This window comes from Convolutriloba macropyga, unplaced genomic scaffold (genome assembly GCF_964194025.1).
Source record: "Convolutriloba macropyga unplaced genomic scaffold, txConMacr16.3 SCAFFOLD_621, whole genome shotgun sequence".
NCBI classification, from domain to species: Eukaryota; Metazoa; Xenacoelomorpha; order Acoela; family Convolutidae; genus Convolutriloba; species Convolutriloba macropyga.
The window spans coordinates 18283-44917 of NW_027449495.1; the positions used below are offsets into that span (position 1 = coordinate 18283).

General features: G+C 34.5%; 1 protein-coding gene across 3 annotated transcripts; it reads left to right on the forward strand.

Moving 5' to 3' along the window:
• On the forward strand, nt 1-26552 carry LOC142355073 (ras-related protein Rac1-like). Of its 3 annotated transcripts, none has more exons than XM_075407349.1 (4): nt 1-101; nt 5157-5382; nt 19842-20023; nt 26292-26552. In XM_075407349.1, exons 2-4 carry the CDS (start codon nt 5202-5204, stop codon nt 26475-26477), a joined length of 549 nt encoding a protein of 182 aa, XP_075263464.1. In that variant the 5' UTR covers nt 1-101; nt 5157-5201; the 3' UTR covers nt 26478-26552. The 3 variants fall into 3 exon arrangements, with proteins under 3 accessions (XP_075263464.1, XP_075263466.1, XP_075263465.1); XM_075407351.1 differs by having other exon boundaries at nt 19851-20023; XM_075407350.1 differs by having other exon boundaries at nt 16-101; nt 5187-5382.
• Nucleotides 26553-26635: the final 83 nt, after the last annotated feature.

A 26635-nucleotide genomic window follows, 5' to 3' on the forward strand; every position in this document is an offset into this window, starting at 1 on the left:
CCACCAGTTCATATTGTAAAATTCAAGCTTCGAATTGGAAAACATCAAGTTTCTATTATAACGTTGCACCAGAAAGTTTACATACAAAAATCTCTCAGCTGGTAAGATAGTTAATTGCAACTATCAAAATTTTATTCCCATTTTTTTCCTTTTTCGTATCTTGAAACACAGCGCCAATAACTTTCAGATATATAAGATTTTTTGGATGAAAGTGAGTTTTTTGAATAGCCAAGAAATTAGTATAGTGAGAAAATCAATTATACGCAATAAAGGGCACCCATATAGAGCTATGACAGTCGATCGAAAGACAGTAAATTGAAAAGCTGAAACAATGAATCGAAGCGACACCCGTACCTAACATTGAAACACTCACGTACACATTTTAAAATGTCGAAAGTCTGCAATGCCAGAAGTTAAAATCTCAGAAGTTGCTACTTAGGCAGAAGTTGATTTCCGTTGACTTTCGTCATTTTAAAACGTGCGCGTTTTGTGTTTTAAGCATGGTTAAGTGACTCTGCAGAAGTCATTTCGAAATTCTGACTTATTATCTCCAACCGCTTCGCGGTTCTCTATAAACGCCATTAGTTCTCAGTGACTTCAAGCAGAGTCACTTAACCATTACTTCAGTCGGCATCAGAACTGATTCAGAACATTCTCAGTGTAATATTTACTTTCAGTGCTTATTCAGAAAGTTTTCTGAATGGTTTGTGCGTTGATCATCCGCTAAGCGCAGTCAAATGCGACAACCTCAAGATTTATAACTAAATGGTGTTTTAACTACTGTCAATAGAGCATATGCTTTCTATGTACTTTTGGTTTATTGTCCCAAAATTCAGAAACTTTTAAAGTCAAATTCTATCTACTGTCTTGTTCAATGTACTGTCTGGTCACCTGCGAGTACCGCGTTGCCAGAAATCGCGCATGTTAGAAATTTACTATTTTTTTTTTTGGGGGGGGGGGGTGGGGTGGAATACACACCTCAAAGCAATATCATATTTTGCCGCGGTCATGAATAATCAAAACAAAGGTTTCATAATGGTTCCGACCCCAATTTTAGTGTGGGGGGGGGGGGGGGGAACTATATACTCAACTGGGTTTTTTTTTGTTCAGTCAATTTCGGCCGATCGATATATTCATCGTAGAGAGTTGTGAGTGGTATCATTAGAAAGCCCGTCCAGCGTAAAATATGGAGGTTTAAACTTTGAGAAAAGTAGAGTGAATTCCGTAGTTTTCGTTCACATTTTCTGTTAATTTTGACCAAATTTTCGTTAATTTTGCTAAAATATCTTTAAAATGTTAACGGTAGTGGGATTGATCTTATCTTAAAAGATAGAGGGGGGTTGCTGAATTCTTCGATCTGAGCTTTTTGGCTGAAATTTATGCAAAATTTTTTAAAAATCAAGACTTTTTTTTCGTCAAAAATGCGACCAAATACGCATTTTTGGCCCACTTTCACTGCATTTGCTGGAAGTGGACACCCAAAAACTGCAGTCCTATTAATTGCCAGCTTGAAAAGAGAGTTAGTTGCACTCCCGCTGGTTATAGGAGTCTTCAGAAATCATAATTTTGCCAGATTTTTGCAAATTTAATCACAATAATTAAACGAACTGCATTATTTATTTTTGATATACTGAAAAATTTTGTTGAAAAATTGAGCTATTTCGCAACCATTTGAACAATTGAATGTCTTCTTAGTCGCAGAGCAATATCAGGGCTGATATTGATCTCACCGTAGATCCATACGGTAAACATTTTAGATTTTAATGGGGCGCGGCCTTTTTTAAAAAAAATTCCGCATATAGTTTCTTATGCATAATCCTGACAAGAATTTCAAATAAAGGCTCTTTTATCGACAGATATTTTTAAATAAAAATGCGTACTAACGACCATATTTTACGGTCTCAGAGTAAAGCTCGTGTTTTTTAGCTCTTACCTATTGCTTTCGAAAAAATTTTGTGGATTTCTTATGTTTTGCAATCATTTTTTTCTACTTTTTGTAGTCCAATAACATAATCAACGCAATCAGTGATCGGAATGGTTTATTAAGAAGTACATTTGAAGCAGACAATGCTCTCAGATGCTACCTAATGTCTCTTCTAACTTTTACTTCATTTGTTTTAAGAAAATGTAGGCGAATTTTTGAATTTTGCCACCACTTTCTCTTTTTTCTCTCGGCTTCCGCGTAGTCTCGGTTAAAACAAACAAAAACTCATTTCGTGTTAGTCAATAAATTAATGTCTGTAGCGGATTTATAATTAACTAATGGATTCATGGTTTTGACACAACGAGTTTCGATTTTTCTCGGATTTAATTGCAGATTATTTGAGTTCTTTTTTTTCATTTTCGATTTATTACATCATTGATAAATCTAAATGAAGATAATTATAGTTGGAAAAATGAACGGGTTAAAAAAAGGTGTATCCGAATATGTTAACTGTTTTTATTGAATAGTTTGCGCTTTTGGGCTGAGACACTGTTCTCTTGCAAACTTTATTGATTTTTCGCGTACCTGGCGATGATTGCTCTCAATTGTTCCCCAGGACAAATAACAACCTATTTTAACCTTTCAGTATAGAGCTTTTTATTTTAGTAGCTTTCAAGCTAACTTTTTTAAAAAAGATTTTTTCAACTGTTTCCTTTCTGCTTTGATTTTTGTCACACTGTAACTCAATCTCACTAATAAGAAGTCTCAATTACTTTTGTTGACTCCAACATTATTTTCGCGGTTGCTTATATGTTTTGACCGATTGCTGGGGCCATTTAATTTCCTAAGAAACGTTCGAAATTTCTCTACTGTTCTTATTTTGGGTTTTTTGTTCTCATTTCTATGTAGTTCTTTTATAGGGAAAACTCCATTGATTTTCAGATGAGACCCAAGTGATGTTTTCCAGCTCTTGCAGATAACATCTTATAAATGCAGTAACTTGAAGACTGTGATTTAAAATTGTTTGTGAAGTTTTGGCTTCTGCCTGTTTTTGATTTTTTTTCGTCTCGTGACTTAGTCTCATTAATGATAGGCCCAATTGGCTTTCTGAGGTGTTGCATCTTTTTGTTGAATTCTTATGTCTGTTGTGAAGTTAAATAATAATGGTTTTAGTGCCAACCAATTGTTTTTCGGCTTTGTTACTACTGTTACTACAAAATTTTATAACATAACTGAGAACTTTATGTATTTGTACATTTTAAAGGACTTTTGTTTTCTTTTAAAATTATTACGCTAATGGTAGGTCCCATTGGCTTTAGAATATTGCTAAATTGAACTTTTTCATTGCTCTTAGTAACAAGTGTTTGGTTTCAACCCCTTCGACGGTTTCAGAGCCATTTCGTGTAAAGCTTAGTTTTGTCGGTATTTGTCCTTCTTTTTGTAGTCGTATGACGTACACTAGATAATGAGAGGTCTCAATTGCCTCATATGCAGATATAATTAAAGTTTTTAGTGATTTCACATATTATCTAATGACGATAATCATTTTTGAAATCAATTGTTTTCAAAAAAAGAAACGTATTTCTGAACTTGGCACCTTTTTGCTCTGTTTGTCGACCGGTTACCCAGTCGCATTAACACGTCCCATATCTTTCCTATTGAAATAAGGGTTATTTTTTGTTTAGGTTCCATCTGATGGAAGGTTGATTTTGTTATAATTTTTAAAAAATATAGACATCGAGTTTTGGTCGTAATTAATGTTTGTTCTTTAATTTTTATTATAGTCATTTCCAGTAGTCCTATTAACAACAAGTTTTATCGGCCCTCTAGCGTGGCCTTATTGTAATCCAATTATGGTTTATTGAGCAATATGTATGTTTTTGAAACTTTTCTATCGGTTCAATATATGGTAGTCAATTAAGTCAAGAATGTGGATGAGCGGGGTTGAAACATTATGTGCGTATGCACATTACCGAGCCTCCTTGTTTAGAAAGTGCTCAAACATTATTTTGAATTGCTCAACTAGTATGGCTCCACCTGAACGCACCATAGCTTGACTCGATCTTAGCAGGCAGTATAATGACAATGTACGTGGTCAGAGGCGATATAGAATCAATTTTTTTCGAACGTTGTTTGATTGAACAGATGAATCCGCTTCATAACATAGTAAATGATATATTTGATGTAAAACAATTCTCGATCATTTCTGCGTTATTGATGACCAAATTTTAACATTTGAGTTGTAAGCTTGCGTGGAAAAAAGTGACACTAAGCAAAACCAATTCAGATTAGCTTCAAAATTGGAAATATTGGTCAAAATTGTCCACGAGGCCTGTAGTCGTGAAAGAGCGGACTGCAGTGCCAGGAGTTTTTCACTCTCACTGTCACTGTCGTCGATAATTTCGCTGCTGCCCATGTTTGCAGAATCTAATAACCGCAAAATGTTAAAGTTCGTTTGACCGAAATGAAAGGAAATTTTATTCGTGATTAATTACAGAAATGTATAGTGTATTAAGATAATGTATAGATTAATTAAGATAATGCATAGTTCTTCCATTTATCTTGCAAGATTCGTGCAAGAATTGAATTCTTCTTGCAAGAATCTTGCAAGATTTTGAATCCGGGCTAATGTTTTTGTTTAGGTTTTGTAATTTGTTTAATAAACAATAAATTTCTTCAAAGATGTTTCCTAAAACATTTGTACCCGGATTTGTTTTTTGCCTTGCTTGATATCTTGCAAGATTCTTGCAAGAATCTTGCAAGTTTTGAATCCGCCCGTCATAGGGTAGTAATAATAATTATAGATTAGGAAGACATTTAGTTCGTGCTGTAAAGTTTTAGGCTAGCTAAATCCTTTAAAAATCGTTGACTTTTTTTGCGTTATGTTTGAATGCGAGAAACAAAGTTCATGCTTTTTTGTCATTGTTTTCGCATAGATTCTTCACTGTGGACAACAATGAGAGTGAGTGAATTGTCACGGTTGTCCAAGAAGGTCCTGAGAAATATCAGAATTTCAAAATGTACCACTTGCTATGTGTTGAGTGTTTTAAAGTTCTCGACCAATCAGATTCGTTGGAGGTTCTATATGATTTAATTCCATTTGTAGAGAAATAGAGGGGAGAAATTCACCGAGATATACGGATTTTTTACATCTGTTTTGTGTAGTACTTTGCTTTGATTGTCTAATTGGTGAGTAACTGCTGAGAGATGAAATCCCCGTGGATTTTTACAGGGAATTTTGTATCATTCTGCCGTTGTACAGGGGAGCACTTCGTAGATGTCGCCACGTGTGAAATGTGTTATTGTTGGCAGTGGATGTACTGGGAAAACTTGTATCTTGGACAGGTTTCTCAATGACAAGTTTACAGATTCTTTTATTCCCACAGTGCAAGACGTACACAATACGTCAATTATTGTCGATGGCCAAACTATTGAGGTTCATCTTGTAGACACAACAGGTTAGTTTTTCACTTATGCCTTTCTTGAGTTGGAAAAAAATAATTTCTCAATTATCAGAAATACACAGTTTTCAAAGTCTCTTAGATATTTCTTTTCAAAATACGTTGAAATTTTTTAAAAATGGTTACCAAATAGAACCAATCAAACGGTTAATATTGTTTAATTTCATTCACTGCAAGAAACATACAAAATTTCAATTTTTTGTTGTTTCTTTTTTGTAGATAATCAATTAAAATTATGATATCTTTTTATTGAAATATACGGTTTACGTCAGTGCTTCAAATACAACAACAGAAACTCTACAATTTGTTTCCCTGTGTATTTAAACATTAAGATTAGTAAATGTATTTAAACTAAGTTAATTCTTATTTAAATTAAGTTAATTCTTGTTAACCTACATCGCTTTTTAATGCTACCTAATAAAGCCGGGGAGAACGAGTAGCTTATTTTGCACTATTTTAAGATAGGATGTGAAAATTAGCTTACACGTTGAGGTCTCAGGTGAAAGCAAGTTATGTCCAAACCTAAGATAAAGATTCGAGCGAACTTCGTGCTTTCAAAATTACTGGAAATAGTATAGAGAGATTGACACGTCGAAAGTCTGGACATGAACCCACAAATACCTGGTGAACGAAAGAATTTCTGGACATAAAATTTTTCTGCTTGTTGGACGGTGTGGAAACACGTGTTTCCGTTTGGGACCTCGACCTGAGTAACTATAGCGTGCTGCCGAAAATCAAAACGACTTTTTTTGGGTACAATAGTCCCTTGTTTGATTATGATTGATTGATGTTTGATTCAAATTATGTCGTACGTTGATTCAAATTGTCTTGCGCAGCGGGTCATGGCCAAACGCTATAAAGCTTGAACAAAATTAGGTTTCATTCACTTCGGGCCAATAGAATGTACTATTCTTCAAATACTCCACTGCAATTCTTTCTACTTTAATGCACATCTGTTCATTATTTTTAACATTTCTCTATTATCTCTATCAATTTCTCTATTATCATTTCTCGCTCGGAAAAGTGGAACGAATAATTATGATTTTGATTGGATGCTTCCACATGTTTAAGTGGGTCTGGTCTAGGGTCTGTTTGGTCCGGCCAATTGTCTGGCAACAAACTAGGTCTGTTCCGTTTGGTCACATAAATTTGGGCAAAGTTCGTTCGGTCTGGCCACCGGTGTTCAAAGTCTGTTTGGTCTGGTCAAGGGTAGCCAAAGACTGTTTGGTCTGGCCGATGCGTTTTATGGTCAAATACCTGTCTTGGGTGGTGGACCTCGTCCTGTTTAATATATCCACTTCAAGCTCATTTAAAAAGAGATTAGCCGGGACTGTGGCAGTTTTGAAGCACTATCGAATGCACTATCATATTTACGAACAACTATACAATTGATGTCTAATATGAGCTACCAGTTAGAGGTAAATGCACAATTGGGGTTAAAACTTAAATTGAAGAACAAGGAGGCTCTCCACCCAGGTTGATGTCCAGACACAAATTTTCCTCTGATCAGACTTTTCAGACAATAATTACCTCTGATCAGACTTTCCAGACTGATAGGGTCTCTGATCAGACTTTCCAGACCGACAAAATTTTGATAAGCCTATCTCCAACCGAGTCAAACTCAGACCACTGCTCTGACATTAATCAGACTATGATCAGACTCTCCAGACCAAAATGACCTCTGATCAGACCATCTCTAAATCAGGGTCCAGACTGTAGTGCGCTCAAATTGCCGACCAGATTTTGTAATTTCCCTCTGAAAACAGAGGGATGTGCGCTCGAGTGAGTCTGATCAGAGGACAATTTGGGTCCGGATCCCAACCTGGGTAATGTGCAATGGCACAATATGTTCTGCCCGAGCAAAGCGGAAAGCTTGAGTTGTACATTTTATGTCGATTTTAGTAAATGATACTGAAGGGCAAGAAGAAAAAATTGACAAAAATGTCAGAAATCAAAATTCTTCTTTTTCTCACGAAAACAGAGTGACCAGTCATGAAAACTATTTGCAATTAACTCCAGCCATACTCTTATTATCAGACTACTGCAATCATTGGGATCTTTCATTACTCAGATTGTAAAAAAAGATTCAGATACAAGCGTCTTGGGTCAAAATACAATCATTTGAAAATTCTTTGTTACTAAAACAAATAAATATAAAGTAGTCGATACATTAAACTACAAAATAGAATTTTATTGTAGTTTGTAGACCTTTTTGGGTTTTCAAAGAGACCTCTGAGTATTGGTAATTAATAAAAAGAAAATGTACGATTTAAAATGGGCAACATTTACAAAATTTTAATGAAAACAGGTACTGTCTAAATTAACAAAATCTTTAGTTGCCATGAGATCTATACAGGCATAAAGCGTATATGCATCATTAAGAAAATAAAACTGCATTTACTAAGTTCCTTAGGTGATGTTACTTGCTTGTTACTTACAACGTTGTTGGCAATGTAGTTTTTGCCTAGGCTTTCTGGAACTGGTGGTGGCAGAAATTGCGGTAATTGAGCATAATGCGAAGGTTTTGGGTTGCTGTTATCATTAAACATTGCAACTGTTGGACCAGGCGATTGGGATATTACATTTTGGTAGTTATTGCTGTTTTTATGAATTGTTGTGGCAGGGGGTCTGTGGTTCAATTGTATAGGATCTGTGTACTTTTTGTCTGAATTTGGTAGACATAGCAACTGGTTCACTGATGCAGAATTACAGTCATTCATTGTTTTTGTCCTGTACGGTTGTACAAATTGACTTGGTTCGATGTCATTCTCAATGTCATTGCGAACAAAGTGGTTGCCGAGGAGCTGTTGCTGGTGTAAATTCGGCCAAAACTGTGAACTTCCAGCTATCTGATCTTCTGTATCGGCGCAATATTCCTCGTTTCGACTGAGTTCATGATGTTGAAAAGCTGGTTTAACAGCTCTCCATTCGCATCATATATATTACTCCCCTTTTCGTTTGACGTCATTGTGATTTGCGAAGCACCAGGGTTTATTTGAGTATTCATTTGAGAATTGGACACCAGCACTGTGGGATAACTGTTCCTTACTTTTGAAGGAATCGTAGTTTCTGCCATAGTACCAAGAGGAAACTGATAATTGTGAATCTTTTCTGTCTTCATGGCGGTTTGCTAAACATTCTGAGTTTGAATATGACACACTTGCCCTTTGAGATTTTGTACATTGATGTCAAGTTCTCCTGAGTCAAGTCGCGGTTCATGAATTTTAGTTTTTGGTCTGACAACTGCTGGCACTGTTTGTTTGCCACTTATATTATCTCTTGTACTGGAAAGAATTCCGATTGGTTTTGTGCAGTAGAACTTTTTAAACCGATCTGTGTTTCACGGTTTTTCAAAAGTACTTGATCAGTTTGTTGAGCTTGATTTAATAAAAAGGGTTCCTAGGGTTGTTCATATGGCCCTGTTACCTGTTGAATGGCACTAGGGGAGATAGTTGTAATAGTTGACATGTTATCAATAATATTAGGTATAGGAAACTGATTGTAAGGTTTGTTATGAATACAAATTTCATTGCCAAATTGACACGTCTGCGGGTACGTATCCTCAGCGGGTGTTTTCTGTTGTTGAGTTATGTTAGGCTCAACATTGTTTTTACTATATCCTGAAATATGCTCAGCTTTTTTTTAGTATTTGGAATGTTGGTGTTATGTTGTTTAGTAATAAAAGTTGTGATTGTGGCTGTTGACGTTTGAATTTTTTGAAAATCAACAAACTTTTTGTTGGAGGTTACATCAACCTCAAATTAAACGTCTATTGGTTGCTTTGTTGGAAGTAATGTGGTGTCTCCTGATGCGTTGGGATTCAGTTCGTCAGTTTGAATTGTGTCAAAGGCAAACGGATTTGTGGATGTATCCAGTTGTTGGTTCGCTTTGGACTTTTTTGCTGAGAAGGTTTGACTAGTTCTCAGAAATTTTGATAACAGTGGTTGTGTATTGCTGTTTGTTGGCAAAAAGATGCAAGGTTTTGTCCTGGGAGGTATTGGCGGAGGTTGGAGTAGAGCTTCAACTTCATTATTGTTGTCCTGAACCGCCTGTGTTGGCTTCTCGGTTCGTGTTGGCGATGATCTGTTGGATTCAAGAAGGCGTGAGCTGAACTTCGAACTGACGCTAATGTCATCTCGTAATCGTGTGGACGACTGGCTGAGTTGTCCGTCGTCATCCAGGCTATCCCTCCAAAAGGAAATCCCTCCAAAAGCAGTTACACTATATTATTGAAGCTAAATCTAGCTTTATGATTTTTTGTTTGAAAAAAACGGAAAACTCTCGGAAGTGTGAACGTAGACCGTTTTTTTTTCAAGAGACTCAAATAATTGCTAGTTTTGTTTATGAATTTTTGACCAATAAACTTAGGATGACTAAATAATTGTTACATTAGACCGAGGACTTTTGCTTTTGTTAGTTGCTCACAATTAAACTCCAGATGTTTCTCTTTCCCTCAAGCGAATGATACCCTAACCAAGTGTGTCTGAGCAGGGAATAAAAAAAAATTTCAGTTAATTCGTAATTGGGACAAAGGCGATGCGTTCAGGCAACACGAGCTACTGAACACAATTAGGTAGCTTTCAAAGGAACTTTTTTGTAGTGAGATCTTTTCTGTTGAACTGTTTCTTTTATTTTTGCTGTTTTGAACACCAAACTGAAGAATCTTTTATGTGAAGGTAAGGTCATCAATCTTCATCATGTTTTAAGGTGACTTCTGCAACCAGTTTTTCTACTGTGACAGTTGGTGACTACTGTGACCTTTCGAAAAAAAAACTTCCTTCACCTGATTGGTAACGTCTGTAACCAGGGAAAAAGGGACATCAACTGTAACTGCTGAGACAGAGGACAACATAAAAGAAAAATCTGAGTTTTGTAAAAGCTATGTTGACATAAGTATTGATCAAGATTTTGCTATCTGAGTTGGAAAATTGCAGGAAGCGTAAAAAATGATTTTGCTTATCAGCTTGCTCTTTGATCAATTGTTTTTAAATATTCTGGCTCATGTAGCTTTCACTTTTCAATTACTTAGCAAAAGCAGCAAAAACTTTTTTGTTTTGCTTAATGAATTTATTGCTGCTGTTTTAAACTAGCAAAGAGCTTTTCTTTCCAATAAAAGTGCAGCCATTCGTCAAGAAAGAAAAATCGAAAAATTGAAAAAGATTCCAACAAACTTGAATATCTGATTCTGAGGAGGTAAAACTTTTCTATCAAAACCTTTTTGCAACTTTTTGTTAGCAAGCGTGTCCTTTTCTAACAAGATAAAACGACACTCGATTTTTGTTTTGATGCGCCTGAGTTTTAACTGTTATCAACTCTTTTTTATCGAAAAATTGCAAAAGAATCAATAATTTTTTGTCCAAAAGTTTGAAATATTGCCAGATTTTTCAGAAAACTAACAGTTGCTTCTTTGCTCAAGCTATGGTGAGAAAAATACCAGTTTTCGATTCAATGTTTTTTTAAGGGGGAACGGGACTTCTTAGGTAACGTCTGAGACCTAGGGCGATCATCTGCGGTAACGTTTGAAACCAAAAACAAATGTCATGGCCTTCTCTAGGTGACTACTGAAACCTATATTTTCCAAAAAAAATTGTCACAGATTTTAGTTTTTTTTCGGTTTAGTAAAAAAAATGTTGTCAAAGAACATCCATTGTCATAGAATACCCATTGTCATAGAAAACGCATTGTCATAGAACACCAACAAATCAGAATTCGGCCAACAAGTAAATCTTTTAGAATTCCAGTAACTGTGTAAATTAGAATTCCACCACCAAATTGTCATAAAAAAACTCAAATTATATTCAATAGAGCGGGTGGAAAAACGGGGATGCTTGTGAGCAAGTAAAATATTTAAATCAGAAGGATTGCAAAGAAAAAATTCGCACAGAAATTGTACTCTATGTGTAGAGAACACGTTTCTAGTAATGTAAATTCAGTAAGATAATGTTTTGTTCAGTCTCTTTTATCGGAGAGTTACTGTTCACTCGTGTTTGTTGGAGGAAGTCAAGTTCCCACTTTTTTGGCGGGAAGAGTTTCAAGTTTTGTAATATTGGCTTTGGCCTTCTTGAATTGATGCATCATCAACAATGGGCAACATTTACAAAATTGTAATGAAAACAGGTACTGTCTAAATTAACAAAATCTTTAGTTGCCATAAGATCTATACAGACATAAAGCATATATGCATCATTAAGACAATAAAACTGCATTTACTGAATTCCTTAGGTGATGTTTTGTAATTAAAACCTGATTCTTCCTATAAAAAGGACAGACTTCCAAACATTCTTTTTCAGTAAAATGAACATTATATTGAATGGAATGAAACATAAACAAGTAAATCTAATGCACTTTTAGCACCAATTAAAGCCGCAATTAACAAAAAAGGAGATGTAGAATTCAACATCAACCCTATTTTCAAACTAAATTTTAAGCTGTAAGATCTCTAAAGATCAGTCTGCAAACTAACGGCTACAAAATCTTCCAGCTAGCTTACACTGCAATTCTATTCAAAAGGACGCCTATAGCTCAATTTAGATTTATGTCTGAGTGCAGAGGTGCACCCGTTGTAAATCGAATTTGAGACTGTAAATTCTAATTGAGGCCACAAGCAACAATAAAATTCAGCTGAGTCATGAAAGATGTATGTCAGTTTTTCTGTTTGAATTTAGCAAATGATTGTTCGAGGAAACTATGGATCAAATTGTTTAGAACCACCTTTCCGAAAGTAAAGACAAATCTTGAAAATTTTATAAACATTTTGGTGTACAAATTTAAGAACCAAAAAAATTTCTCGAATAACTCAACCACCAAACAACTATGAACGAGCACATAAGTTTAATTATGAATCAGCTATATATTCTTGTTGAAGCGGATAATTGGGATGCCATTTAAACCATATTGAAAGGCAAATAAATCTCTAAAAACTGTTAGTTACCATTCTTAAATACTGTTAAAACTTTAAGTGAAAATTGGCTTCAAAAGCAATCAAAATAAATGATAAATAATTTCGCAAAAAAAAATGCTGTAAATTTCAAGCTGTAAGATCTCTAAAGATCAGTCTGCAAACTAACGGCTACAAAATCTTCCAGCTAGTTTACACTGCAATTCTATTCAAAAGGACGCCTATAGCTCAATTTAGGTTTATGTCTGAGTGCAGAGGTGCACCCGTTGTAAATGGAATTTGAGACTGCAAATTCTAATTGAGGCCACACAAGCAACAATAAAATTCAGCTGAGTCATGAAAGAGGTATGTCAGTTTTTCTGTTTGAATTTAGCAAATGATTGTTCGAGGAAACTATGGATCAAATTGTTTAGAACCACCTTTCCATAAGTAAAGACAAATCTTGAAAATTTTATAAACATTTTGGTATACAAATTTAAGAACCAAAAAAAATTTCTCGAATAACTCAACCACTAAACATCTATGAACGAGCACATAAGTTAAATTATGAATCAGCTATATATTCTTGTTGGAGCGGATAATTGGGATGCCATTTAAACCATATTGAAAGGCAAATAAATTTCTAAAAACCGTTAGTTACCATTCTTAAATACTGTTCAAACTTTAAGTGAAAATTGGTTTCAAAAGCAATCAAAATAAATAATAAATCATTTCCCAAAAAAAAATCAAAATTAAAGAAAAACAAGTTTAGTTAAAAACCAATTGAAGGCGAAACACAAAAATTGCCGTTGATTTTGTCTGTGTTAAGCTATCCATTTAAAGGAAAATTATCCTATCAAATTTGTCTGTTTTTGACATATGATGACTTTTTTTGAAAGCATATTGTCTCGAAATATACAATTCATTAGTTTTGTGCTCAAGAAATTGAGAAGTTTCGTTTTTTTTAATATTGAAATCAATGAGAGCTTTCATTACTTTAATGACAACTTCAATCAGACTTGTTACCCTTCGTACTCATTGATAATCGAACAAAAAGCAAAAAAAAAATATTAAGTTGAAAATTTTGTTTTGTAGTAAAGATCATTAGCTGCCCAGAGGTCAATTCAGGCAACAGCATGCAGTTATGTCGTAAATTTTTGATGTTTTGCCAGAAATCACGATAAAAAAACAAAAACCGTAATCAAATGGCAGCAAAAAACAAATAAAAATATGGCTTTAAAGTCCAAAAAATCTAGATTGAAATCTAAACTTGATTCACTTTAAGAAACCAGGATGCAACAAAAAGTTCAGAAAATTAGAAAAATGGGATAAAGGATGAAAAATGAACAAAATCAATAGAAGAACAAAATTGTTCTTAAAATGTAAAAAATCAATAATTCTTCCAAAAGGACTAGATTTGAAAAAAGCGTTTAATCTCCCACTCTACGCTGGACGGGCTGTGTAAGGATACTACTCAAAGGTCTGTACGATAAGAATACCAACCGCCAAAATTGACTGGACAAAGAAACCCCACACGAGAATAGAAAACCCCACAAGTGGGCTCGAAACAAAAAATCAGTTTTTATGATCATGTATTTAGCGAATATGCAAATATTTTCTCAAGCGACTGTTTTGGAATAGCCATCAGGGATTTATTGTATGTTGATTTTGTTCCCTTTTAATGATTTAAAACATATATACAAAATAAATTATGTATTTTATACTCAAAATTTGATAAAAAAATTCCGCTGCTTAAAATCATTGTTTTGAATTTATGCTTTATTAGTAAAATTTATTCGCAATCCTTACATCAACTCTTAAGAGTTTTTTGTAATTGAAGTGCTCTATTGAAGTTTATTCAGAAGTTCTCGAAGACCTTGCCGCTGGACCAGTATTGAATTGGTATCGGCAAATTTGGCTCGTAGAGTTTGCGCAATCTATCTTCTTATCGGAACACATGTGAGAGAGGCTGTTTTTTGCGTGTTTCACTGTTTTAATTTAAAAGTAACATCTAAAAATATTAATATTAGTGTTAAACCAACAGCGTGAATGATAGAATGAATGTATGGATCCAATCTCAGTTTTATAGTTTTCATCTTAACCTTCTGAACTTTGTTACGATAGAGTTTAATATATGTGCTGATTAATGCAAAAAAATTAAGGAATCAAAATTTTTTAAACAATGACTTTTTCCTTTGAAACAAATCTAGATTGATCGTACCAATCAAACTTATTTCATCCCAATTCACAATTTATATCAATTCAAAAAACTGTAAAATGATCTAGTCCGTATGTATGTACTCTATGTGTAGAGAACACGTTTCTAGTAATGTAAATTCAGTAAGATAATGTTTTGTTCAGTCTCTTTTATCGGAGAGTTACTGTTTTACACGTGTTTGTTGGACGAAGTCAAGTTCCCACTTTTTTGGCGGGAAGAGTTTCAAGTTTTGTAATATTGGCTTTGGCCTTCTTGAATTGATGCATCATCAACAATGGGCAACATTTACAAAATTTTAATGAAAACAGGTACTGTCTAAATTAACAAAATCTTTAGTTGCCATGAGATCTATACAAACATAAAGGATATATGCATCATTAAGACAATAAAACTGCATTTACTGAATTCCTTAGGTGATGTTTTGTAATTAAAATCTGATTCTTCCTATGAAAAGGACAGACTTTCAAACATTTTGTTTCAGTAAAATGAACATCATATTGAATGGAATGAAACATAAACAAGTAAATCTAATGCACTTTTAGCACCAATTAAAGCCGCAATTAACAAAAAAGGAGATGTAGAATTCAACATCAACCCTATTTTCAAACTAAATTTCAAGCTGTAAGATCTCTAAAGATCAGTCTGCAAACTAACGGCTACAAAACCTTCCAGCTAGCTTACACTGCAATTCTATTCAAAAGGACGCCTATAGCTCAATTTAGATTTATGTCTGAGTGCAGAGGTGCACCCGTTGTAAATCGAATTTGAGACTGCAAATTCTAAGTGAGGTCACACAAGCAACAATAAAATTCAGCTGAGTCATGAAAGAGGTATGTCAGTTTTTCTGTTTGAATTTAGCAAATGGTTGTTCGAGGAAACTATGGATCAAATCGTTTAGAACCACCTTTCCGAAAGTAAAGACAAATCTTAAAAATTTTATAAACATTTTGGTGTACAAATTTAAGAACCAAATAAAATTTCTCGAATAACTCAACCACTAAACAACTATGAACGAGCACATAAGTTTAATTATGAATCAGCTATATATTCTTGTTGAAGGGGATAATTGGGATGCCATTTAAACCATATTGAAAGGCAAATAATTTTTTAAAAACTGTTAGTAACCATTTTTTAAATACTGTAAAAAAATTTTAAGTGAAAATTGGTTTCAAAAGCAATCAAAATAAATGATAAATCATTTCGCAAAAAAAATCAAAATTCAAGAAAACAATTTTAGTTAAAAACCAATTGAAGGCGAAATACAAAAATTGCCGTTGATTTTGTCTGTGTTAAGCTATCCATTTAAAGGAAAATTATCCTATCAAATTTGTCTTTTTTTGACTTATGATGACTTTTTTTGAAAGCATATTGTCTCGAAATATACAATTCATTAGTTTTGTGCTCAAGAAATTGAAAAGTTTCGTTTTTTTTTTACTATTGAAATCAATGAGAGCTTTCATTACTCTGATTGTAACAAAACTACAAAAAGAAAATTTGAGAACTTTAACGACAACTTCAATGAGACTTGTCAGCCTTCGGACTCAGTGATAATCGAACAAAAAGCAAAAAAAAAAATATTAAGTTGAAAATTTTGTTTTGCAGTAAAGATCATTAGCTGCCCAGAGGTCAAATCAGGCAACAGCATGCAGTTATCATTTAAAAAATGTCGTAAATTTTTGATGTTTTGCCAGAAATCACGATAAAAAAACCAAAACCGTAATCAAATGGCAGCAAAAAAAAAACAAAAATATGGCTTCAAAGTCCAAAAAATCTAGATTGAAATCTAAACTTGATTCACTTTAAGAAACCAGGATGCAACAAAAAGTTCAAAAAATTAGAAAAATGGGAAAAAGGATGAAAAATGAACAAAATCAATAGAAAAATAAAAATGTTCTTAAAATGTAAAAAATCAATAATTCTTCCAAAAGGACTAGATTTGAAAAAAGCGTTTAATCTCCCACTCTACGCTGGACGGGCTGTGTAAGGATACTACTCAAAGGTCTGTACGATAAGAATACCAACCGCCAAAATTGACTGGACAAAGAAACCCCACACGAGAATAGAAAACCCCACAAGTGGGCTCGAAACAAAAAATCAGTTTTTATGATCATGTATTTAGCGAATATGCAAATATTTTCTCAAGCGACTGTTTTGGAATAGCCATCAGGGATTTATTGTATGTTGATTTTGTTCCCTTTTAATGATTTAAAACATATATACAAAATAAATTATGTATTTTATACTCAAAATTTGATAAAAAAATTCCGCTGCTTAAAATCATTGTTTTGAATTTATGCTTTATTAGTAAAATTTATTCGCAATCCTTACATCAACTCTTAAGAGTTTTTTGTAATTGAAGTGCTCTATTGAAGTTTATTCAGAAGTTCTCGAAGACCTTGCCGCTGGACCAGTATTGAATTGGTATCGGCAAATTTGGCTCGTAGAGTTTGCGCAATCTATCTTCTTATCGGAACACATGTGAGAGAGGCTGTTTTCTGCGTGTTTCATAGTTTTAATTTAAAAGTAACATCCAAAAACATTAATATTAGTATAAACCAACAGAGTGAATGATAGAATGAATGTATGGATCCAATCTCAGTTTTATAGTTTTCATCTTAACCTTCTGAACTTTGTTACGATAGAGTTTAATTTAAGTGCTGATTAATGCAAAAAAACTAAGGAGTCAAAATTTTTAAACAAGGATTTCTTCCCTTTGAAACAAATCTAGATTGATCGTACTAATCAAACTTATTTAATCCCAATTCACAATTTATATCAATGCAAAAAACTGTAAAATAATCTAGTCCGTATTTACCAAACAAAAAGTATTCAGATTTTAAATATTAATTTAACCATTTAAACTCTTCAGTTACAAGAGGATTTCTAATATGCGTTTGCACAAAATGTTCCAACCCTGTTCATCCATATTTTGGCTTAATTGTCTGCCAAATGAAGATGAGATAGAAACGCTTCGAAGAATTTATTTTTGTCAATATTATGACTCATTTTGGATAAGTGTTGAGTTAAATTAGCGAAAATTGTCCAATTTTGAATCAAGAACACTCTCAAACAAAATGCAATAAAAATTAGCCGTTTTTGGAATTAACAAAGATTGAGTCAGCAGTTTCTATGTGTGTTAACACGGCAATTTTAAATTAAGTAGACTAAAGAAGCTTACTTCATGCCAACAGTTCAACAAACTCTTTTTGTCCTTAGAAATAAACTCAGCAACACTGCCGTTAAGCTTTTAACATGATTTTCCCCAAATTCCGTAAAACTTGCGTAGAATTACAGGAAATATAAGAAAACAACAAAAATCAGTCAAGTGTTCACAAATTTTTAAAATCTTAAAATTTTCAAAGTTTTTAAAGTCACGTCAATAATTCCGTGGAAAGATTAAATCAACAAACTTTTCTAAATATTTGTTCTACGTTGTACGGGCTTTCTAATGATACCACTTACAAACCTCTACAATGAATATATCAATCAGTCAAAATTGACTGAACAAAAAAAACCATTTGATTATATGGTTCCTGCCCCACTAAATTGGATCCGAACATTTACTAGAAACGGATTCAGATTGTGGTTTGTATTTCTCAATTCAAAGCTCTTGTAAGAATATAAAGATACTGTAAAACGCCTGGTCGGATCCGATATAATTTTAAATTGGTGCATGAATCGTTGCAGCTTAGAGAAGCTAATGATGTGTTTCTGCTATGTTGCATTTTTCACTCTATTTTTTGGAGGGATTTTTCGAAGAGATTTGGAACAAGGGTAGAGATTTGGTATGGTTCCCGAACAACACAATTACACGTTCCTCTTCATTATTCATGGCACTTTAATCGATTTAGTCATTATAGTATGATACTCCCTGGAAAATTATTTAATATTGAAAAACTCGAAATCGCTTTTTCCCGTTTAAAAAATATTGTTTTTTAAAATGAAAATGTAAGTAAATTTATTTATTGTAATGATACTGTACGTAAAATTTTCACCCCTGTAATTTATTGAACCAAACTATTTTGCGCTCGAAATTACAGGGAAATATAGAGCACAGGAGCGAACTTGAGTCCAATCAGAGGCGGATTCGAGCAAGCTTGAGTCTAATCAAGAGTGGATTTGAGCTCGTTTGCGTCCGATCAGAAACGGCTTCGAGCGCTAATGGGTCTGATCAGAGACCATTTTGAGTGCATTATTTTTCCATTTTCATTTTTTTGTACTGAGAGGTTGGATCTGCCAAGAGCGAACAATTAAGTAGCATTCTGATGCAAAATCCATCTCAAGTTGGATAGCTCTGATCAGAATCAAAGATTCCAGCTATTTAGAGGATTTTAATTGATCAAGACGTTTCCTACGGAAAATGTATCAGTTCATCCATTGAGATAGAAATATGAACGATATGCAAAATAAATTGATTTCTCAAAAGCTAGGGTCTCTTTAGCATCATTTTCAGAAATGGCGCTTTCATAGTTGAGTATACTACTGCAAACATCAGTTTTGATGAATTCAATATATTACAGTCAATTAAGAGATTTGTTCATACCTAAAATCGGTCTCTGATCAGACTATTTAGAGCACAATTGAGTCTGATCAGAACCCAGGAGTCCAGCTGATAGCAAATGCCAGTACCCTGTAGATGATTTTAGTTAACTGTAGATCGAGACGTTTCTTATGACAATTTATATAAATTCATCTATAGAATCAGAAATATATGTTAACGGTATAAAAAAAAACATTTTTTCTAAGCAGCTGGGTTCTTTTTTCTCTAGCAATATTTTCACATATATCCATTTTTGAGTATGTTACTGCAAAAATTTCTTTTTATGAAATAAATATATTGTAGCAAAATTAAGAGACTTGTTCATATTTAAAATCATTCTCTGGTCAGACTATTTTGAACGCAATTGAGTATGATCAGGACCGGTTTCAAGCACGCTCTAGTCTGATTATAAACGGCTTCAAGCGCAACTGGGTCTAATCATAAATGATTTCGAACGCAAGTGGATCTAATCAGAAGTGCAATCGAGCACAGGTGAGTCTGACCAGGAACACACGTCTTTTCGAGCCCACAGAAACTGACAGCAAATTTACGGTCTGAAGTAGACTATGATCCGTGCCGCACCAAGACACAGAGTGGTCTGTTCAGCGCATTACCTATGGCCTCGAAACTCTGATCAGAGCTCCATCGAGAGTCCGAACAGTCTGTCTGATCAGAGCATGGTCTAGAATCTGGATATTTTGGTGGTTTGATCCGGATAGTTTGAACAGTGCTCGTTCAAGAGTACGTCCGGTCTGACATTAACAGCAAAATTGGGGTCTAAAAAGCAAGATTTAATAGAATTCGGAACTATCTATATTTAGGTGTTGAAGATTTTGAAAGAGCAAGATCTCTATGCTACCCGGATACCCAGATATTTCTGATTTGCTTCTCCCTGGACCGAATGAATACTCTGGAAAGAGTAATTGACTATTGGGTACCAGAGCTTCAGCACCACTCACCGTCTACATCTTCAATTCTAGTGGGCACAAAGTTGGATTTGAGGGTATAGCTATGCTTTCTGTTACCTTGTGTAATTATTAACATACAGTTCCCCCGATATGTTTAGATTGGAATCTAATTGTCACACATTATATTGAGTAAAAATAGACAACTTTGATGGAAATTTTTGGGGATTATTAAGGGCTAAGGAAAAATCGATCGATCCTGATGCCCAAAATAAGTGATAAATAACAAAGATTTTAAACATAGCTAACTTCCTGACTTATAATGTTCCAGCATTGTGTTTTGTGCCTACATTTTGGGTTTTTGCCGCTAGCAAGTAGTGAAACTTTTAGTTTTTTTTTAAGAAACTTGAAATAGTAAAAAACCAACTCAAAAAGACGGTTGTGGTGCTTATGTAGCGCAGGGGCGTACAGCTAGCAACTTGATTGACAGAGATCGCAGGATACTAGTGAAGCGAACAAAACTACAAAGTGGTGTATAGAGTTGACATTTTCTCCACATTTTTGACGCAAGTAGTTGGCCATGGATGCAAAAGTTGAGAATGCGGACCTATTCGGATTAAGCCAAACAATCAACTCAAATTACAAAGAATGCGCTAGATCTAGCTACATTCAGTCATTTCATCAACTTTATTAGATATACTGTTTTTTTTTCTGGGGAGTTCTATGATTTTTTTTCAGACAGCAAAATACTGCCGTACCCACTTAAATAATTTTTTCAGAACTTCCAATGACGATTATTGTTTTTGTATGAACAGTAACCGATCACCCCCCCCCCATCAACTCGGGATTTATTTTTGGGAGAGGTTAGCGAAATTTAAAATTATATGCTCAAAACGTACCATTCTCCAACGTAACACCTATTCCCATAACTTTAGGTTCTAAACAAAAATGTTTTTTTTTTCACTGTGGTTAAAATCGGGAGTCATAAAAACATTATTTTTTTGTCAGATCGTATAATTATGTTTTGTTAAATTTTGGTGTTTGACACTAAAAACAGAGAATATATGGAAAAAATTTAACATCGCAAGAAAGTAAATGTTGATGAAAATTTTGGCCAAATTGTTTACTTTTTTTAAGAAGAAAAGAATTTCGCTTTTCATTATGGTAATTAACGGAGATTTAAACGAGAAAGTCCACAAAATTGTCTACTTTTTCTTGTGTTCTTTAGTTGTCTTTTTGGAACTATCAATTCCGTTCTTTCGTCCTTTGTTGTGCGTAAATTTAATCTTGTATATTTGTTTCAAATAAGATAAATATGAAAATTTCATGAGACTAAATTTTAAACAAAAGTGGAGAAAAAAATCAGTTTTCTTAGCTCGCATTGTTAAATCCCAACTGATATCATAATATACTTGGTAGAATGTCAGATTGGTCTTACTGTTTTGATTTGCAGCTGATCTGTACACGACGGTCGGGTCAACTTATCCATCGCATGCTTTCTAATTATCAAGAAAAGAGGATGGTTGCATGAAGTTCCTCTTTCGGGCCATGTACAGCCCCGTGTTTTTTTGTGAGTTTTTATATGTTACACATGATATCCAGTTTGTTATGTTTTACAATTTGATCTAATATCTATTTTTTGATAACAGCAGCCATAGTTTTTGCAAATAACTAGAAGACACGCTTTTAAACCTCATTGCATTATCACATCGCAAATCTTCAGCTGTTACTGCTTTTGACGGAAAGCTTATTTTCTGTTCGCCATCTTTTTCCAGCCATCTTCGTAACAAAAAATTCAAAACGTTGAGGTGACTGGTATTTCGTTTAAATAATATAAACAATAGAACTTGCAGAATAAACTCTTGGTACATCAATAGTAACAGCAGGTTCTTCATGCCTTTCCGTTTTTTTTTATATTAGTTGCTTATTCTGGCACAGATAAATGAGGCAATGATTTTGAGCCCCGTTACTTCAAAACGGTAACTTCTAGGATCGAGTTAAAAAAACGGTGCGGTAGAAATTAAAAATTTCTATCGATAGCAAGATAGATGATTGTTATGCAGAATACTGAATTTTGAAAAACAGGTTGTATTTTAATAAGTTTGGGCAGCTGGAACTGTTGATCTTTTCTCAGGGAAACCCCATTTGAATTTTGTATCTTTTTTCAATCTCAAGAGTAAATTGGGTCAAATATTAACTTTGTAAGGTAGCACTGAAATGTAACACTGAAAACTGATTGTTCTATATGTAACTACTTCTGTTTAGTTTTCATCCATGGAAATTGGAATGATTATAGTAATTTCGCTCTCAAAAATTTTTGATACTTAAAGACAAGAGTTTGAGATAGCTCGAGGATTTACTAGACCATCAGGCCAATTTGAAAATTTTGCATCAAGGTGTTTAAGAGATCATTAAAATCAATCCAATTGGTTAACAGTCTATTTCGTTTTTTTTTCTCTATAGATTTTTCTCTGTTTTCAAAAGTAAACCACAATACTGTTTTAAACAAAAATCCCAATAACCAGAACAGAAGAAAAAAATAGATTTTGTCAACAATTCTAAAAAAGCAGTCCAGTTATTAATCTGCATCGTACGTTTTTTCTATTGTCAATTATTTTTGGTATCATTGTGCACTGTTTAATTAAAGAATTTTTTGGTTATAAACATTCAATAAGGTTTGTTTTGCCTCTTTGTTTAATATAGTTTCATAGTTATTTGTTATGAAAAGGTTAGGCTTTTTTCGGATTATGAGTTGACATTTAAATGCACAGCCCGTTGATGAGAATAACACCAGCCGCCTCTCATTGCATAACATTGAATTCATTAACCCGTACCTAACTCCAAGTGCGTTTCAGTACTCGGCCAGTATAAATGCAATTCCTGTCATTACTGAATCATAGAATGATTCATGTCACTTTTTTAATGGTCAGACTTATGTTCAGTCTGATTTTACAATGGTCAGCCTTGGGCCAATTGTAAAAATAAAGTACCTTACGGGGATGGAACTCACGATCTCCCGCACCCTAGACGTTTGTCCTCGTTTCTGCTCCACCACAACTGTTAAAAACGCTTTCTTTTGCGCTGTAAATATATGCTTGAAAGAAACAATTTTCAAGCGAGAACGCGAGCAAAATATATTACATAGGAGACTTGCATTTACCATTGCCCAGTACTGATTTACTTTTGGTGTTCGGTACGGGAAACAACCTGATGATATTATCAGAAGCAGAAGAAAAAACTCTGAACTAATTGGTTCCTTACCCAGCACAATGGTGAACCACTGAAATGACAGCAGTGCTCAGGTCAAAGCAAGTCTACTTTTGGTTGCGGATCACTCACCCTCTGACGACGTTATGAGATATCATTTCGTCAACGGAATTATGAAATTGGAAAAATCTGATTCTCCATGTTGCAGCGTAAAATAAAAAGATGAACTACGAACCTGAAATCGGATATCAAGCCAGCCTTAAGAAGGTAAAGGTGCACGGGAAGGCAATACGTTTTAGAATTGCTGTCGAGTATCAAAGACCAGAGTTTCAGCACGACTCTCAAAAGTTACCGAATTTGAAACTGAGCTAATTCCACATATCTAGATCAAGCGTTGGCGATTAATTTACACTATTTATATAAACTGACGTACTACATATATCTGCCACCCATAATCAAACAACAACGAATTCAATTGTCCACTTCTGCGCAGTTCTGCTGGCTCCACTTACCCTGTCGAAACCCAGGGCACTTATTCAAAGTAATGGATATATCACATATGCAAACAAGACACAATGACAAAAATTACCCCACAACGTTAAGCATCATGCTTGAAAACTTCTACATTGATACGTACCTTGACTTGGGATCATTAGGGGCGTCTAGCGGTACAAAATTTTTGAGTAAATTTACTCGTTTCTATTACCAGATTTCACTTTTTCAATGTTTATACATTGTGCGTGTAAAACATACTTTCGAACTTTGCGAACCAAAAAGTTGTGCCTCTACACGGAAAACACAGTCAGCTGTTCTAAATTGGAAGCTGAAAAGTGAAAACTACCTACCACCGCAAAATATGTTTGACGGAAGCGCGATCGGCAATGAATTGTGCCGCAGATTAATTGCAGTATATTTTCTGATTTTAGTAAAATTAAAACAATAAATCGTAAAATTGAGCGGCAAAAAGACTAAAAGGATTAAAATTGTATGAAGTGATCTTACAGCAGATCGTAACTATTTTTCACATTTATTCAATCATATAATTTTTAGGGCAAGAAATGGTTTTGTGAAAACCATTTTCACAAAAAATAGCGCTTCCCGCATTGAACGGAAGTCGGCACCTGAAAGCGGCTGCCACTTTCTTTGGAAGTAGTTTTTTTGGGTACCAGTAGACGCTCATACTGATCCCAGGTTGAGGTGCCATTCGGAAGTGACTTCTAATCAGAACGTTCCAGACGAAAGTAACCTCTGATCAGACCATCCCGGAGAAAAATATCCTCCGTGTGCGTTGGACTTATTATGATCAGAGTTCATTTCCGGATGGCACCTCAACCTGGGATATGTTCAGATAACCAGAAGTGGATAAAAAGAGTTAACGAAGCTTCCATAACTTTTTTATATATGTAACTTTGATTGAATTAGGCTTTCGAGTGGTGCACTAAATCTGATAAATCCAGTTGATGATTCTTCTCCGTCAACTGCACCGATTGTTAATTCTTCATCAGACGAGGCGTCATTGCACGTGCCATGTTTTTAGGCTCGCAAAAAGGTCCGTATTTAACGCTTTTTGAAAAATTACTGTCAAGGTTCCTGTTCGATTAGTTTGCTTCATACGTCAGCTTTGAGATTAAAAGCTATCACAAGATACAATTAAAAGGTTCTTGGTTTGACGAGCTTATATTTTTAATTTTGGTACTTGTTCTGTTACGAGAAGTTAATTCACCAATAGAGCAAAGACGAAGTCATCTGTTTTGAAGCCTTTCTCTCAGTGCGTATCATATTTTACTAAATCAGTTCAGTCTTCGAGGAGCGAGATGACGGCTTATTTTCTAGAATTGATTCTGCTAAGTGAATTGATTAATTATTTTGGGCCTTAGCTTTGCAGCGTGAAATCAATAAAAGAATTAAATATTTGAAATCAAAATCAGGATTGAAGGAGAATGAAATTTTAAGTACTTGTCAACAAAAGGTTTTTATGAACAAAACATTCAGTCACAAAGCGGGAAGTGAAATATGGAAGGAGAAAAAAAGACAAAAAAGTCAGACAGCGGGAAATAAAGCAAAATGAAATATGAGTAATATGGAAATGGCCTCTCTTGACGTCGACTTGAACGCCACAACCCTTAATCATTTTCAAACAACCGCCAATCGGAATGACAAGCACCTTCGGAAAAATGTTCTGAGATCTTTTGATACTGCTTCGTTGCAATCGAAGGAACACGGAAATGGCTCCAATAGCATTCCACGTCGCACGTTCCGCCGTTTTTCCTACGTCTTCCACTAATCCAACTACGAAAAGGCCAACAAAATTATTCCTTTTTCCTAATATTTGTTTGATACTGAAGGTTGCTACCCTCCGTAAACATTATCAAAATTCCGTTGAGTTGTTTTAGATTGAAATTGAAGTGTAGCACAATTTGTTTGGTAAAAATCGATCTTTGTTGACATTTTTCGGGGATTTTTAAGACATAAAACTCATCGATTTGCCGTTTGATCAAAATAACCATATCAGATGAAACACGCGATAAACAACGGCGATTTCAACAATAACTAATTTCGTAACTGATATTTTTCGACAAAGTGTTTCTGACCTACACTCTCCCCTTTGTAAAAAAAAACGTGCGCCGTTGGAATTTTACGTTTATTAGGCTTACGTTTACATGTACTTGGAATTTTATTGTGGAGGCCGAAATAAAGTAGTATATCTTGGTTCCAAATGTTTCTAAAGTTTAAAATAGTGAAAAATATTAAAGGAAAACTGAATTAGTCTTAAAGGTAGTTACTTCAGAGAAGTTGGATTTGAACACGACGATTGCCATAAAATAATTGGTCACTACTCTAGCAATGAGAGCGCAAACGAATATAATCAACAATAAAATAAATTTGAATTGTACTATAATTTATACCGCACGTCATCAGTTATTGTCGAATGCACCCCTCAGTTACAGAGCACGTGTCATTACACAGTAAATCATTTTGTAAAGATATGGCGCGTGCTCTGTAAGTGGGGGCGCACGTGTCATATTTTTACATAATGATTTACTATGTAATGACATGTGCTCTGTAACTGGAGGGGCGCAAAACGTACTGGGGGAGCACAAATGGAAAAGATCTGGAAAGCTTCACTCAGATAATTTTTTTTCTGTGAAATTTTTTCAGGACTCTAGGAAAATCTCAGCCGGGGAAGGCGAGAAAGTTCAGAAAATGATCCCAAACTGCATAAAGTACATGGAGTGTTCGGCTGCAAGCGGGGAGGGAATCAAAGAGGTCTTTGAGGCAGCTGTTCGAGAAGCGCTCAAAGCAGAACCAAAGAAAGAGAAGAAAAAGCAGTGTGCTGTTATGTAAAAAAGAATGAATTTTCCCATTATAGCCCCCTCCCACCAAAATATAGCCCCCTCCCATTATGTTGGTATATTTTTAGTGATAACAGGGAAGAGTATGCGATCATATAAGACCAAAAAGGTAGATGTAGTATAATGGAAAAGTTGCAAATTTAATCACAT

Coding starts and splice junctions, on each gene's coding strand:
- LOC142355073 (XM_075407349.1), top strand. CDS start 5,202: ATGTCGCCACGTGTGAAATGTGTTATTGTTGGCAGTGGATGTACTGGG. Junction 5,383..19,841: donor TCATCTTGTAGACACAACAG/GTTAGTTTTTCA, acceptor ATCTATATTTAG/GTGTTGAAGATTTTGAAAGA. Junction 20,024..26,291: donor GCACAAAGTTGGATTTGAGG/GTATAGCTATGC, acceptor AAATTTTTTCAG/GACTCTAGGAAAATCTCAGC.